The sequence below is a fragment of the Vombatus ursinus genome, unplaced genomic scaffold (assembly GCF_900497805.2).
Source record: "Vombatus ursinus unplaced genomic scaffold, bare-nosed wombat genome assembly UNPS02014817.1, whole genome shotgun sequence".
NCBI classification, from domain to species: domain Eukaryota; kingdom Metazoa; phylum Chordata; class Mammalia; order Diprotodontia; family Vombatidae; genus Vombatus; species Vombatus ursinus.
In genome coordinates this window covers 11,610,752-11,626,035 of record NW_020954595.1, presented here as the reverse complement: position 1 = coordinate 11,626,035, position 15,284 = coordinate 11,610,752, and the positions used below count along the sequence as shown (strand labels likewise).

At 50.7% G+C, this 15,284-nt stretch overlaps 1 protein-coding gene across 3 annotated transcripts in view; it reads right to left on the bottom strand.

The window, feature by feature from the left end:
* HERPUD2 (HERPUD family member 2) overlaps window positions 1–6,453 on the bottom strand; it is a 40,947-nt gene extending 34,494 nt beyond the window's left edge. For all 3 annotated transcript variants that reach the window (XM_027835785.1, XM_027835784.1, XM_027835786.1), the window contains exon 1: window positions 6,286–6,453. In XM_027835785.1, the coding sequence (XP_027691586.1) occupies window positions 6,286–6,438 (153 nt within the window). In that variant the 5' untranslated portion in view covers window positions 6,439–6,453. The remainder of the gene's footprint in view (window positions 1–6,285) is intronic.
* Between the last annotated feature and the right edge of the window lie 8,831 nt (window positions 6,454–15,284).

Sequence of the window (15,284 nt, the reverse complement as noted above, 5' to 3'; positions counted from 1 at the left end):
CCGAGTTCAAATGTGACCTCAGACCCCGGATAACCCTGGGCAAATCACTTCACCCTGTTTGCCTGTTTCCTCATCTGTAAAATGAGCTGGAGAAGGAAAGGCAAACCATTCCAGTATCTTTGCCCAAAAAAAACAAAAAACAAACAAAAAAAAAACCCCAACAACAACCCTAAATGGGGTCATGAAGAGTTGGTCACGCCTGAACCAAGTGAACAACAATAAGTTATTCAGTAGGATGCAACCTTTACTTCACCCCTTACAGAAAATGCCTAAAAGGTCAAGGCCGTGGAATTCTACCCATGAACAAAAACAGAAACACCAAGTGCTCCAGGATCCCCGAAGCTCCCTCAAAGGCGAGACCCCACTTTCCCCAACATGCTTCATTACCAGTCTGCGGATTAGGCGGCCAACTGGCTTGGGAGCTGGGCAAACAGGTCTGTGCCCTTTTCACTGTATCTGTCCAGTCTGAGTAGCTCAAGTGTACTGGAACCCTGGCAACTGTCGGCTTTCTGTCCTGAAGAAATAGGACAGAGCAGGCAATCAGCTGTCTCTAAGTCTGGAACTAGAACTCAGACTAGGAGCCAACCACCAGGCAACTCCCCCGTGAACACTCGTCAGGGAATCTTCCTTTCTGCCAGGAGGCCAGATACCCAAGTGCCCCCTTCTCTAGACAGAAGGGGGCTCCACAGCAGTCCAGCCGAGCTCCTCTCCAGGTTGCATGCACACGTGCACTTCTGCTGTTCTCCCCATTCTGTCTGGAGGGGGACGAAAAGAAGGCCCAGACACAAACCTGAATGACCAGGAGAATGAGGAAATAAGCAAGAGCAGTGGTATGAGGAAAAGAATGTGCTCCATTTTGGACATAACGGGCTGGAGATGCTGAGAGGACATCCAGTTCTAAATGTCCAACTGGGAGTTTCGAGCCCAAGGAAGAGGCTGTGATGGGCTGGACCGATGTGGCAAGTCAGTGCATAGAAACGATCAAGGAACACGTCGGGAGACGACACAGAGAAGAGGGTCCAGGACGGAGCCTCCGAGGACATGCACGGTTACAGGGGCAAGATGAAGATGAGGAGCCAGCAGAGGGACAAGCCAGCACACAGGGAGTAGTGTCGGGAAATCCCAGAGAGGGCCGGTCAATGTGCTAAAACACAGCGGAAAAGCTAAGGATGATGGGGACCCAAAAGACCAACTTGACTGGGTAATTAAGAGCTAACTGATTTTTTTTTCTCTTCTGTTGAGTTTTGTTTCCTCTTTCTGATGGTTCCTCCTATTGGTTTTAATTTTTACGTACAACATCACTAATGTGAAAATACGTTTAATATGAACATAAATGTATAGCCAAAAATAAAAAAATAAAAAAAAAGAGCTAACTGGTCACTTTGGAGAAAGTGGGGAAGAAGGCAGGAGCCAGACCACAGGAAACAGGCAAGGAGTGGCGATGGCTTTTGGCCCTGAAAGGGAAGAAAATGAGAGAGCAGTTTTAGGGAACAGCCCTGTCCAGTGAGGATGTAACAGCACAGAGATCAAAGATTACGCTGTGAGGGCCACCTACACCCCTGACCTCTCCACGGTGTCCTAGAAACCTCTTCCTCCACAATCACAGCAGGTCAGTAACTCTCACTCTGGAAGGACCTTCAGTGCCCTGGGCCCCTCCCTCTGATCCAGCCAGGTATCAGAGACGTTGGCTTTGGCTAGAAGAAAAGCCACATCTTCATCAGAGACTGGGATGAAGACGAGAATGGAGGTGGCGGTCAAGGGGGGACTGAAAGAGAGTAGGGGAAGACAGAGGTTCAGGAGGGTGTCTGTCTTCTCAGTGAAGTATGACCTGAGGTCCTCTGGTGTGAGGGCAAGGGAAAGCAGAGGAGAGAAAATGTGGAACAGCCTCTATAAGGAGTGCACCAGAGAATGAGGGAGGAGTCAAAGGTTTGCCTGGTGAAATGAGGTGAACACGTCTGCTGGAAACCAAGCAAACTATCACTTCCTCTACTGCCATTCAAGACCAAGTGAGTAGACTCAGAGGAGGGGGCTGGTGGGACAGGCTCTAGATTGGGAAGGGGAAGGAAGCCAGAGCAGGGGGGAGGGCCTATAAGAGTCTGAAGAGGGGAGGGGGAAGATCAAGAAGAGGTCAAGTGCAGCACAGAAAATGGCACAAGATATCATGGCCAGCTCCTTGATCATGGGACTTGGTGGGAATCACATGTCACTTGGCCACCACCCAGGGTTTGGCCTTCTCTTCACGTTCCCTGAGGTCGAGTTGAAGAGGTCACCACTGGAACCGAGACTGAAGGACTGGGAGACCAGGGTGTTGGAGGGATCATCAGCATGAATGGTTAGGTCCCCTAAATAGGGCAAAGGATGAGGTAGACAGGAAGACTGAATGAAGTACTGAACTCTGGGCAGCTGGGTGGCCCAGTGGACAGCATGCCAGGCCAGGGAGACTCATCTTCCTTCCTTCAAATCCGGCCTCAGGCAAGTCACCCTGCTTGCCTCAGTTTCTTCATCTGCAAAATGAGCTGAAGACGATGGCAAACCACCGCAGTATCTCTGCCAAGAAAACCCCAAATGGGGTCATTCAGAGTCAGACTCGAAAGAACAACAGAATAATCATGAGAGCTAGCACTTTTAAAGCTTGCCAAGTGGTAGATCCTGACAACCCGGGTAAGTAGATATTTATTATCCCCACTTTGCAAATGAGAAAACTGAGGCCGAGAGCCTGTTAAGGGACTTACCCAGGGTCACGGAGCTAATAAGCTTCCGAGGAAGGATTTAAACTCAGGTTTTCCTAATTCCAAATTTAGCAGCTTCCTTCCTGACAGGAGACCTTTCCTGATCCTTTATACCACAGGTTCTTAATGGAGGTCCATGAAATTGGTTGTTTGCTTTTTTTTAATAGTCTGATAATTACATTTCAACATAATTGGTTTCCTTGGTAATCAGCATACAAAAACATGACTCTGAGAAGGACCACAGGCTTCACCAAACTACCAAAGGGGGAGCAGGCAGGTGATGCAGTAGATAGAGCACCGACCCTGGAGTTAAGAGGACCTGGGTTCAAATCAGACCTCAGACACATAATATTTCCTAGCTGTGTGACTCCAGGCAAGTCACTTAACCCCAACTGCCTCACCAAAAAAACAAACAAAAAGAAACAAAAAAGCAAACTACCAAAGGGGTCCCAGACACAAAAATGGCCAAAGACCTCGACTCCTCGATCCCACTGCTTCCCCCAGAAACGACAGTATAGACAGCTTCCAAGTACCGATCTAATATGTACAGGCTGTTCCTCCTGATGGACTGAAGCTCCTCGAGAGCCAAGCCAGTTCCATTTTTGTCTCTGTATCACTGGGGAGAAGACTGGGGCCTGGCAACAGAGGAGGTGCTTAAGGAAATGCCAGTGGACTGATGGGCTGAGAAAGTCTTCTTCAAGAAACAGAAAGCCTTGGGATGCCAGGTAGCGGCTTCATCACTTCTGCCAGCAGAAAGCCACGATGGGCATCGGGAGGCAACCTGTGGGAAAGTTCTGGATTGGTCACCAGAGGGTTCAGATCCCAGCTCTGGCCCCTAAAGCCTGTGACCACGGGAGGCCACTGGATTCCTCTGGGCTCTGAGTTTCCTCATCGGTAAAAAGTCTGAGTAACCACTAAGGTCCCTTTCCCTCCAGTTCTAAAGGATTCAGAAGAGAAAAAAAAGAGAAGGGAAGAACTGGTTAAGAAAATAGTGTCTGAGGATAGGATTTGGCGCTAACAATTAGGAGAATGCAAATCAAAATAAAGGAGAGGCCCCCTTGGACAGTTGCTGGAGGGGCTATGGGAAGACTGGCACACTAAGGCATTGTCAGTAGAGCAGGGAGTGGATCCAGCCTTTCTGGAAATCCAAAGTCACTAAGTCTGGCATACTCTAAGGCAGTGACATTTATGCTCCAAAGAGAATAAGAAAAAAGGGGGAAAAAACTCGTTTGTTTTTGTACAAAAGTATTTGCAGCTGCTCTACTTGTTGTGGCAAAGGACTGAAAACTTAGGAGCTGCCCATCAATTGGGGAATGGTCAAACAAATGATGGGATGCGGGAATATAACAGTATGGCTGGGTCCTAAGCAGTAACGAAAAGGGCAGATTCAGAGAAACCTAGGAAGGGGCATATGAACAGAGGCAGAGTGACGAGAGCAGAATCACAACTAGTTATGCAATGACTATTACACTGTAAAGAACAACTTTGACAGAAATGATTACGCCCTGTGATTAACGCAGCAACCTATTCACAATTCCAGGGGACAGATGATTTGTTTTTTTCCTCTTCTTTTTTCTGCTCTGAGTTGGGGACTATGTGGAGATTGAGCGAGGGAGATAAGCAATAGTATTTATTTTTTATTTTAAAAGCAAAGAACGAAAGGAGGGTCAAAACACAGAAGTGAACAAGAAAATTCAGATGGCAACATGGAAAAGCAATACCAAAAAAATGTTTTTTAATGGGATTTGGGGGGCAGCTAGGTGGCACAGTGTTTAGAGCTAGCAACGGCCCTGGAATCAGAAGGACCTGAATTCAAATAATTCAAATTCAGCTCAGACACTTCCTAATTGTGTGACTCTGGGTAAGTCACTTGACACCAATGCCTGAAAACAAACAAAAAAATCCCACAAAGAACAGAAAATGGGATTTGGATTCCTAGGCTAAGGCTTAAAACACACAAATAACAAGATCTTGGTCAAAAATAGAGTACAGCTGGCAGCAGTTAGATGGTGAAGTGGATAGAGCACAGGCCCTGGATTCAGGAAGACCTGAGTTCAAATCTGACCTTGGACACTTGACACTTACTAGCTGTGTGACTCTGGGTAAATCACTTCACCCCACTGCCTCACAAAAAAAAAAGATTATCAATAGAAAAAAAATTAAATTTATGAGCAGCTAGTTGGCCCGATGGATACAACTCCGGCCTTGGAGTCAGGAGGACCTGAGTTCAAATCTGGCCTCAGACATTTGATTCGTACTAGCTGTGTGACCCTTGGCAAGTCACTTAAACCCGGATTGCCTCACCAAAAAAAAAATAAAATAAAATACAGCTAATGAGGACTGGTACTTAGCACTTTTTTACTTGGAGCATGGGGGGTCTTAACAGTTTTTGTGTCACTGTGCCTTTGGCTATCTGGTGAAACCTATGGACCTGTTCTTATAATAATGTTTTTAAGTACATAAAGTGAAATACTTAAGATTAAAAAGGAGAAAAACTATATGAAAATACAGTTATCAAAATATTTCAAAAAATCGAGTTGGAGGACACCAGGTCAGGAACCTCTTAAGGGCTTGCTTCTAAATCTTAAATTCAAGGCTTTAAACTGAAGGGGGTGGGAAAAAAACGAAGTAGCCAGTGTAGAGCCACCGATGAGAAACCAGAGAACAGCAATGAAGTAGCCAAAAGAAAGCAGGAAGGCCACTCGACGTGCAAAGGTGTTGAGGCCAAGAGAGGAGTCTTCCATGCTGGGTGACCAACCGTACAAGAGCGGGCTGTGGGGTTCAGCCCCCGAAGGTCTCTAGATAAACTGGTTCGGGATGGCTGTTTGCTGAACGCATATAGTCAGGATTCTTTTCCAGATACAGAAACCGTCCCCATCCCACACAAACGCCAAAATAGTGCCCTAAGTGGCTGGCCACTGGCAGGGGGCCACTGGGGGCAGTCACATCACAAAAGTGCCAAGGGGCTACTGGGGGCAAGCGTGACACCACCGATCGTCAGTTCTCCCTCATCTCTAGTGGGATCAAGGGAGACTCTTCCAACCAAACCAGGTGCACGAGTGTCCCGGCGAGTCACCCGAATGGACTCAACCCACAGGAGGGGACACCACGACCGCACCGATCCTGATGGAAACAAGGTTTCCGGTCACCAGAGTCCATTTCCGAGGAGGACCGAGAAGAGAGCACGACTCCCACCCCACCCCCTCTCCCGTCCACTGATTCTCGTGTATACGATCGGCTCCTACCGAGCCCGGGGTTCCACCAGCACCGTCGAACATCCCCCCCCAGCGCCGTGTACGGCGGCCCGCGGAGGGGCCAGGGCGTCCCGGGGGCCGGCACCGGGTGGCGGGAGGGAACCGACCACTCCCCCCCCCGGCTATGACTGGGGGCCGCCGTCGCAGCCGGACCCCAGGCTCGGCCCCTCCGGGCTCAGCGGCCCCCATCACCACCCCGGGCAGACCTCGGCCCGCCTTCCCGAGCCTCGGCGTCCTCACCTGGGCTACGGGGGCCCCGGCCCCGCCCCCCCACCTCGCGGGGTCCCCCCGCCCCGACTCACGGGCTTGCCGGGGTACGCGTCGGCCAGGTGCGCCTTGAGGCGGCCCACGGTCCACTCGGCGGGGCAGCGGATGGTCTGGTCGCTGTAGCGCTGGTTGGGCGTCTTAATGACCAGGGTTACGGGCAGCGTCTCGGAGCCGCTCGGGCCCTCCATGGCGGCGGCCGAGGGCGGGGGCCGGGCCGGGCCGGGCCGGGCCGCGAGGGAATTATTCCGAGTCCGGCTCAGTCACAAATCCACGGGCCGACGACGCGCGGCAGCGGCGGGCCATGGGCGGGCGGGGCCGCGGGGGCGGAGTGGGACAGTCCCCGCCGGCTCCGGCCCGGCCTCCTCCGGCTCCAGGCTCCGGCTGCGGGGCGGGGGGGGGGGGGGGGGGAGGGGGAAGGGCCCCGGCCCCCGCCCGGCCCCGGCCCCCCCCGGCCACGCAACAAGGCGACCACCGACGGGGCGGGGGCCGGGCCGGGCCGGGCCTGCAGGGCTGGGCTGGGCTCAGGCGAGGCGGGGGCCGCGCCGGCCTCTCCCCTCCTCGCTCCCTCCGGGCGGTCCGAGCAGGGACACGGGGACGGAAGCCCGGCCGGGCCGAGCGGCGGCGTCAGAACGAGGCCGGGTCCGCGGGGACGGAAGCCCGGCCGGGCCAAGCCGCGGCGTCAGAACGAGGCCGGGTCCGCGGGGACGGAAATCCGGCCGGGCCGAGCCGCGGCGTCAGAACGAGGCCGGGTCCGCGGGGACGGAAGCCCGGCCGGGCCGAGCCGCGGCGTCAGAACGAGGCCGGGGCGGCCGTCGGCAAGTGGGAGGCCTCCACCCGGGAAATTGCCCGCGGCCTCAGTCACAGCCGGCAGGCGCCGCCCCCGAGGCCGCCCGCAGAGGAGGGAGGCAGCGAGGGCAACTCGCCCTCGGGGGCCCGGGCCTCCTCCTTGCGGAAGACGCCGGCTAGGCGGCCGCCTCTCCCCGGCTCCGCCCCTACCCCTGCGACCCGGCCCCGCCCGGCGCTCTCGCGAGGGATGGAGGGAGGAAGCGGGGAGGGGCGGGGCCAAGTACAGGGGGAGGGCTAGAGGGTGTTGCGTCTGCGCGGTGAAGAGAGGGCGGGGCATTGGGAAAGTGACTAGCGGCTGGATCGGGCGCGCTCGCGCCTTGGTGTGCCGGGAACGCGCCCGGGCCACCACGGGCTGACGTGCTTTCGGGGAGCGGAAGTGCGTCACTGCAGGGAGGACTCCGGGGGAGCTAGGCGGAGCCCTGCCCCACTTTACGGGCGGAGAAACGGAGGCTCGACTTCGGAGTGGGGCAGGGAGAGGACGGAGAGGTTGGAGTGGGTGACCCCCAAGGGTCACGCTGCCAAGCCTGGCAGCGGCTCTTGTGATTGTGGCCTGCCCGGACTTTGTGCCGAGGGTCGGAGCCCCACTTCTCCTCGGGGTAGCCCACCGCGCCGGGCTTTGGGAGGAACCTTATAATTATCATCTTCACTTGGGCCTCACTCCAACCCCCGGGGAATCAGCCCCGTTTTACAGAGGAGGAAACTGAGGCAGGCAGGTTAGCCACACAGCTAGTAAGAGGTCTGATGCAAGACCCAGATCTTCCTCACCGAAGCACAGGGCTCTGTCGGCAGCCTGAGGAGGAGGAGTTGGAAGGGGCTGGGGGGACAGAAAAATGGGAAATGAGCAGCTCTACTGGGGAGGGGGGGGATCAGGAGAGGAGTCCTCTGGCCCCACCTGCCCAGACACCTGGAGGGATTCGGGCCGACCTTCCCAACAGAGCTGGATCCTGGGGACTTGTGTGGCAATACTAGCATTGCACCGTCTGCCTCTGACTCCTTTGATTTCCTTCGTCTTGAAAAGATCTCGCCTCCATCCTCTTTTCTTTCTCCCCATCCCTTGTTCTTTTGCATCAGCTCCCACCCAGGACCCACCAAAGAGTCATCAAACCCGACAAATCTGTTTCAATGGCCGGGCCTGGAAGCTCTTGTCTCCTAACATAAGGTCTACTTCCTTGGGTCCCCTCCGGGCAAAAAGAGGTCGAAAGGGGTCCTGCTCCCAGTGCTCCAAGTCTTGAAGTCTTTGGCAGTCTTCCAGTGGATATACAGTGTTGCCCAGGTTCTGCCTCCAGGCCCGCCCCCTTGCTAAAATGGATCCCAGCAATCCCATGGAGGAGTACCCTGGCCATTCTTCACTCTGGCCGGAAGTGCTGCTCTCAATATTTTTGTCCCAGGAGACCTTTCCTGCTTTCTTTGCACTTTTGGCTGTGGGCCTGCTGTACAGTTTAGTGACTTGGGAAGAATAGAGAGATCAGGGTGAAATGTCCTCAGTAAAGTGGGGCTGATTCCCCCAGTGATGGAGTGAGGCCCAAATGGAGATGACAATTACAAAGAGAAGGGGGGCGCCAGGAAGCACCCCCACCACCACCAAAGAGCAGCTTGGATTCAAAATTCAGCCCATTTTTTTTGTTCCACCCAAGTGTTTCAAGGAAGTGCAGGGCAGGATGGGATAGGAATGTGAGGTGCTACGTCCTTCCATGGGGTCCAGCCCTTAAGTAGATGAAAGAGAAAAGGGGGGGGCAGCATTATTTATTAGTTAATTACTAAGTGGCAGGAATACCAATGCAAATAAGATGGACCTACCTACCCTAACACGTGTCAAGATGCTATTAAGAGACACCCTGTTTTCCAGAGCTAAGACCCAGCAAGCAGGCTGTGCCCTGAGCTTGGCATAACAGCAATCCTGGGTAAGCAATTAACCAAGGATCAGTAGTTACAGCCTCTAGAGTGGGTGCAAGTTGTCCTTTGCCAAATGGCATCCAGGAGCACTGATTGCTTTAAGAGATTCCAGGCTAGGCTACTCAAGAAGGTTTCTCTGATTAGAGTAAATGGGTAAACTCAGCAGTGGCTGGGGTTCAGGAGCTGCTGCCAGGCTTGAAGATGGGTGATCCTTTTGTTAACCAACTTTTATATAACATGTTAAGGTCTGAAAAGTACTTTACTCTGTAGCAGCTTCTTCCAGAGTTATTCCCCTAATCTGCATTTGCACTGATGTTTTGCAGTTCCCTAAAGGCAGCCAACTAGTCCTACCTTCTGAGTTCTATGGGTAGGTAACCATAAAGTGCTGAGTTTTCTAGTACTTTTGCTCAAGAGCCCCCATAGGGGGCTCCTCATTAATAATGTCAGCCAGACACCATTAGCTTTTAGAAAAGGGATTTACTGATGTAAGATACTGTGTCTTCATATGTAGTATGGGTGTTTTCATGACTGAAAGGGGTAGAAAAATATTTTATAGTAACAGATAAAAATCAATTTTACAAGAAACACAGCCCCTTTAATGAAAATGCTCAAAGAGAGACCCAGACTATTCTGAATAACAGAGTAAACTGCTCCTCAATAAATGTAATGAAAGGACCTGTTTAGAGGCAGAGAGGAGGAAGAAGGAGAGGGAGTTTATGGGGAACAGGAAAGGGTTCATGTAGCTGCTGTTTGAATTGAGTCTTAAAGGAAATAAAGGATTCAAAGAGGGGGAGGTGAGGAACAGTTGCATTCTAGGCAAAGTCAGAGAGATAAAAAGTGGAATGTCATGAGTAAGGAAGTCAAGGAAGCCAGTTTGGCTGGGACAGAGAGTCAGGGGAAAGGATGAATATAGAATAAGGTTAGAATGGTAGGATGCTAGGCTTTTAGTTCTAGAACTGGAAGAGCCCACAGAGGCCATGGAGTTCAACCCCCTCATTTTACAGATGAGGTAACTGAGGCTCAGGGAAGTGAAGAGACATTACACAGAAGTATTTAACGCTGAAGTTAGTCAGTGAGCTTTCCAAACAAAGGCATCGATATTTGATCCTAGAAGCAATAGCTTTAGAAATATCACTCTGATGGCTGTGAAAAGGCTGTGAAAAGAAGGGTTGTACCAGAAGACTTCTGAAGTCCTGGGATCCAGCACAGTACAGTAGGGAAAAAAGTGGGATTTGGAGGTGGGTTAAACCTGGGTTCAAATCTCAGGAACTGTGGCACCTCATGGTTCAGAGCCTCAGTTTCCTCTTCTGTACAATAAGGGGGTTGGACCAGCTGACTTCTGAGGTGTCTTCCAGTTCTAGGAGCTGATGATTCTCATTCTCTTCAGCCCCTGGTTCTAGTCTATCTGGAAATCTTTGCTCCTGACTTGGCTGTTCAGCATGTCATTAAATCTCAATAAGCAGGTAAACCATAAGTGTTTCCTGGCTCCCTCGATGATACATCAGATTTGGTCACCAAACATTAAGCATTCGCAGTATGCACAGCATCGGGCCAGATGCTAAGGACTTTATAAAGACAGTCCCAACTCTGAGGATTTCAAGATCGAATTGTTTTGTCACTCACTTGGCCAGACAAAGCAGGCCCTGCCTGCCCGCAAGGAGCTCTAGTTCTATCTGGAGAGACAACATGGACCCAAAGCACACACAGAATAAGTACAAGCCAACTTTGGAAGGGAGCTGGGGAGAGGGAAAGAACTGGGCAGAAGAGGAACAGAAAGAGGAAGACGGACTGAGCCAAGGACTGAAACTAGGATGGTGCCTTCGGGAGCAAAGAGAAGGTGCTAGGTTCAGATGCTTCCACAGGAGAAAGGCAAAAATGACGAGATTTTGACCATATTGACTATGGAGTGACTCCTACGTAGTTAGCAAGTATTTCCAATTTTTCATCACCTTTGGCACTGTAAAAGTGTTGTTTGTCTGGGAGACTGTTGTTTTGTTTTCTAAAAAACAGACCACGTCTGAAGATGACCATTTTAAGAGGACAGCTCTCCAGGGGAGTGTTCAGGACTGTCAAGGGATCCCCTGAACTTGTCTTTCTGAGTTGCCAGATTTTCCAGAAACACTGGACTCAGAGTACGTGGGAGGCCCTGAAACGTATCAGGGATGAAGCCCCCCACTGACATTATATGTTGTTCGTGCCCCAAGGTGCACTCCCTGTGTATCCTTGGGAATCAAGACAGTCTGCACTAGCCTGGGAAATGGTCTGTGCACCCGGGACCCTTGTTGACAAGCAGACCATCCCATCTTCATAGTCTGGCAGTTCCCAAGGGAAAAGAATACTGCTTTTGCTATCTGAATTATTCATGATTTCTCCTGCCAGTCCCATTTAGATGGGGATTTCTGTTTTTCTGCCTCTCTCTGTTGCAATTCCATAAATATTCAAGCTTCTGTTTGGATTGTGAGCTCTTTGCCCTGGCTTAGGGCTCCTTGTGTACCTAAGGGTCATGGAGTTGTGATTGCCTCTGGACAGGAGCCTTGCCTCTCTGCTTTTCTTTGTTGAGAGAGAGGAAGGAGGGGAGAGTATATTGAGAATGTCTGTGCGGGTTTTTTACATTTGAATTTAGTGTTTTTCAAAAATAGCCTTTCTCTCCCTTCCAGCTCCACTAGATAAAGGAAAACAAAACCCTTGTAACAAATATGCAGTCCAACAAAACAAGCCTGGTTGGTCACATCTCCATCAGATGGAGCCCATCTACAAGTCTAGGTCAACAAGAAGTAGGAGGAGGTAGGGTGGGTGGCCACAGTTTTTCTAAAGGCTGTGTCAGGGAGGTAACCCTCCCCCATAATGGCCTTGCTGGGGATGGTCTGGGTGCCCCCATCCAACTTCTCACTGGTGCTGGCATGGGGTTGGCCCAACCACAAGTCCCAGTTGCTCTCCACACTGTGACTGGCACCAGCAGCTACAAAGTAACTCCCTGGGCACAAAGCTACAAAGTAAGGCCCTGGCTGGAAGCTACAAAGTAATAATGACTGGGACCAGAAGCAGAGCGTCTGCTGGCGGGAACAGCAGTGGTCCCGCAGATCCCCCCTCAGCAAGCTGGAGGGCCCCCTGTGGGCTAGCCTGGGCCGCCACTGCAGTGCCACTGAGGAGCCTGCGGGAGTGGCAGCAGGCTTTCCAGAGCATGGGCCAGTAGGCTCATCAGGAGTTAGGTGGAAGAACAAACAGCTGTGTGAAGCTTGGCCTGCGGATGGGGAAGGCAAACATGCCCCTTCCTCCCACTCCACTGAGGCTGCTGCTGGGCAGGAGGATGAGGCAGCTGGGCCATGGGGGCCTTTGTCTTCCTTGGGCCTCACCAGCCAAGAAGATGTGCCCAGGCAGCTTGTAGCACTCCAGGGCTGGTGGCCTCTCCTAGGAGGTAAGAGAAGGGGGAGAAGCCCATGAGCTTCCCCAAACACTCCAAAGCCCAGCCACTCCAGCCACTAGCACAGCAAGTTTCTAGTAGCAGACACTTGTAAACAAGGGTTATGATGCTTCATGGGTTAAACCAGAAAACTGCAAGATGCCCCATGCCCTGAGGATTTCAGTTAACTGAGATTCCACAGTATATCTGTTAGCCTGGTATCTAGAAGAGAGCTTAAAAAAAAAAAGAAGACATGTTTTCTTTTTCTCTCATTGGGACTTGCCCTAAAGTGTGTGTGTGGGGGGGGGGGGGGCTTCTTGCTTTAATGTATTATGGAAGAGGCTCAAAGCCCCACAGCATTCCTCTTTGTGAACCCCCAGGAAGGGGAGCTGGGTGCAAGAGGAAGAGTGAGTCCATTCCTTACTCACCAAGGCTACTTCCAAACTCTTCCTTCCTCTAAAATCCAAGACCCATGTGCTTGTACAACCCTCTTCCCAACCTTTTTGCTGTCATCTCTATACCCTCAAATTGCTCTTCCAAATGCAATGACTTGGCTCACCATTTTCTCCATCATCCTTGGAGATCTAAGTGTTCATGTTGGCAACCTGTCCAAACAATTCCTAAGCCTTCTCAACCCCAAGAATCTCCTTGCCACTGTCTCAAGCCCCACGGACTTGGGCACCCATGAGGCCTCCCCATTTCTTTTCATTGCATTCTCATGGCCAGCCACTCTAGCGGAGGCCTCATCATCTCTCATCTGGACTTTGACAAGAGCCTCTATCCTTCACATACTCGCCAGACTGAATTCTGAAAGCCCAGGTTTGACCATGCCAGCCATCTGCTCAAGAAGCTTCCATAGCTACCTAGTGCCTCAGGGATCAAATACCAACTTCTCTGCTTGGCATTTAAAGCCCTTCATAATCCTGAATCAGCTGATCTTCCCCGATGTAGCGCACATTTCTCTCCTTCCCACACACTATATACCAGCCCAAGTGGCTGGCTTGCTGTTCCACCAATTCCACATTCCATCTCTCTCCTCCAAGTCTTGGCATCTTCTGGGAGGCCATCACCTCCTCACCTCTCTCTGCCTCGGGGAATCTATGTTCCTGTCAAGACTGTGCTCCAGGGCTACATTTTGGGGGGGAGGGGCTAGACGATGGGGTTAAGTGACCTGCCCAAGGTCACACAGCTAGTAAGTGTTAAGTGTCTGAAGCCGGATTTGAACTCAGGTCCTCCTGACTCCAGAGCTGGTGCTCTACCCACTGTGCCACCTAGCTGCCCCTAGGGCTACATTTTAAATGAGGCTTCTCCTGATCTCCCACCCTTGCCTCCTTCCAATTACTTTGCATTTACTTTGGTAATAATTAGCATTTTCATAGAGTTTTAAGGTTTGCAAAATGCTTTTTGGATATTATCTCATTTGAACCTCACAAAAATTCTGCATAGTGGATGTTGTTATTATCCCCATTCTGCAGATGAAGAAATTGAGGCTGAGGGAGATTAAGTAACTTGCTTGGGTCATGGCTACTAAGTGAGTGAAGTAGGATTTAAACCTGTCTTCCTGACTCCAGGTCCGGTTCTCTGTCTCTGTCTCTGTCCATCTGTCTCTCTCTGTCTCTGTCTCTGTCTCTCTCTGTCTCTGTCCATCTGTCTCTGTCTCTCTGTCTCTGTCTCTCTCTGTCTCTGTCTGTCTCTGTCCATCTGTCTGTCTCTCTCTGTCTCTGTCCATCTGTCTCTGTCTCTCTGTCTCTGTCCATCTGTCTCTGTCTCTCTCTGTCTCTGTCTGTCTCTCTCTGTCTCTGTCCATCTGTCTTTGTCTCTGTCTCTCTCTGTTTCTGTCTCTCTCTGTCTCTGTCTCTGTCTCTGTCTCTCTCTGTCCATCTGTCTCTGTCTCTCTCTGTCTCTGTCTCTGTCTCTCACTCTTGCTCTGCCCCCTTCTCTCCTTCCTCCCCCTTCTCTCTCTCCATCTGTCCCTCCCTTCCCCCTCTCCCTTCTCTTTGTCTCTCAGTTTCTGACTGTCTCTCACACATATACATGTATCACATTCACTTATCTTTATGCATGTTATTCCCCCAACAGAACCAAAGTTCCCTGAGGTCAGGAACTTTACTTTTGTCTTGGTATCTCGGTATCCCCAAGACCTCACTTCAGTACCCCACACATAGTAGCTGCAGGTGGAATAAACAATGAATTAACCTATAGAGCTAGAAAAAACAATTACAAGATTCATCTAGAAAAACAAAAGATCCAGAATACCAAGGGAACTAATGAAAAGAAATGCGAAAGAAGATGGCCTAGCCATACCAGATCTTAAATTGTATTGTAAAGCAGCAGTCATCAAAATTACTTGGTCCTGGCTAAGAAATAGAGTGGTGGATCAGTGGAATTGATTAGGTGCACAAGACGGAGTAGTCAACGACTATAGTAATCTACTGTTTGATAAACCCAAAAACCCCAGCTTCTGGGATAAGAACTCACTATTTGACAAAAACTGCTGGGAAAACTGGAAATGAGTATGGCAAAAATTAGTCATAAACCAAATCTTACATCATATACCAAAATAAAGTCAAAATGGGTATATGACTTTTATTTTTTTTGATGAGGCAATTGGGGTCAAGTGACTTGCTGAGGGTCACACAGCTAGTAAATGTCATATGTCTGAGGCCAGATTTGAACTCAGGTCCTCCTGACTCCAAGGCCAGAGCACTATCCACTGCACCACTTAGCTGCCCCATGGGTATATGATTTAGATATAAAGACAGATACTATAAGCTAACTGAGCAAGCAAGGAATAGTTTACCTGTCAGATTTATGGAGAACAGAAGAATTTATGACCAAACAAGAGACAGAGAACATTATGAAATGCAAAGTAGATAACTTTGATTACATTAAATT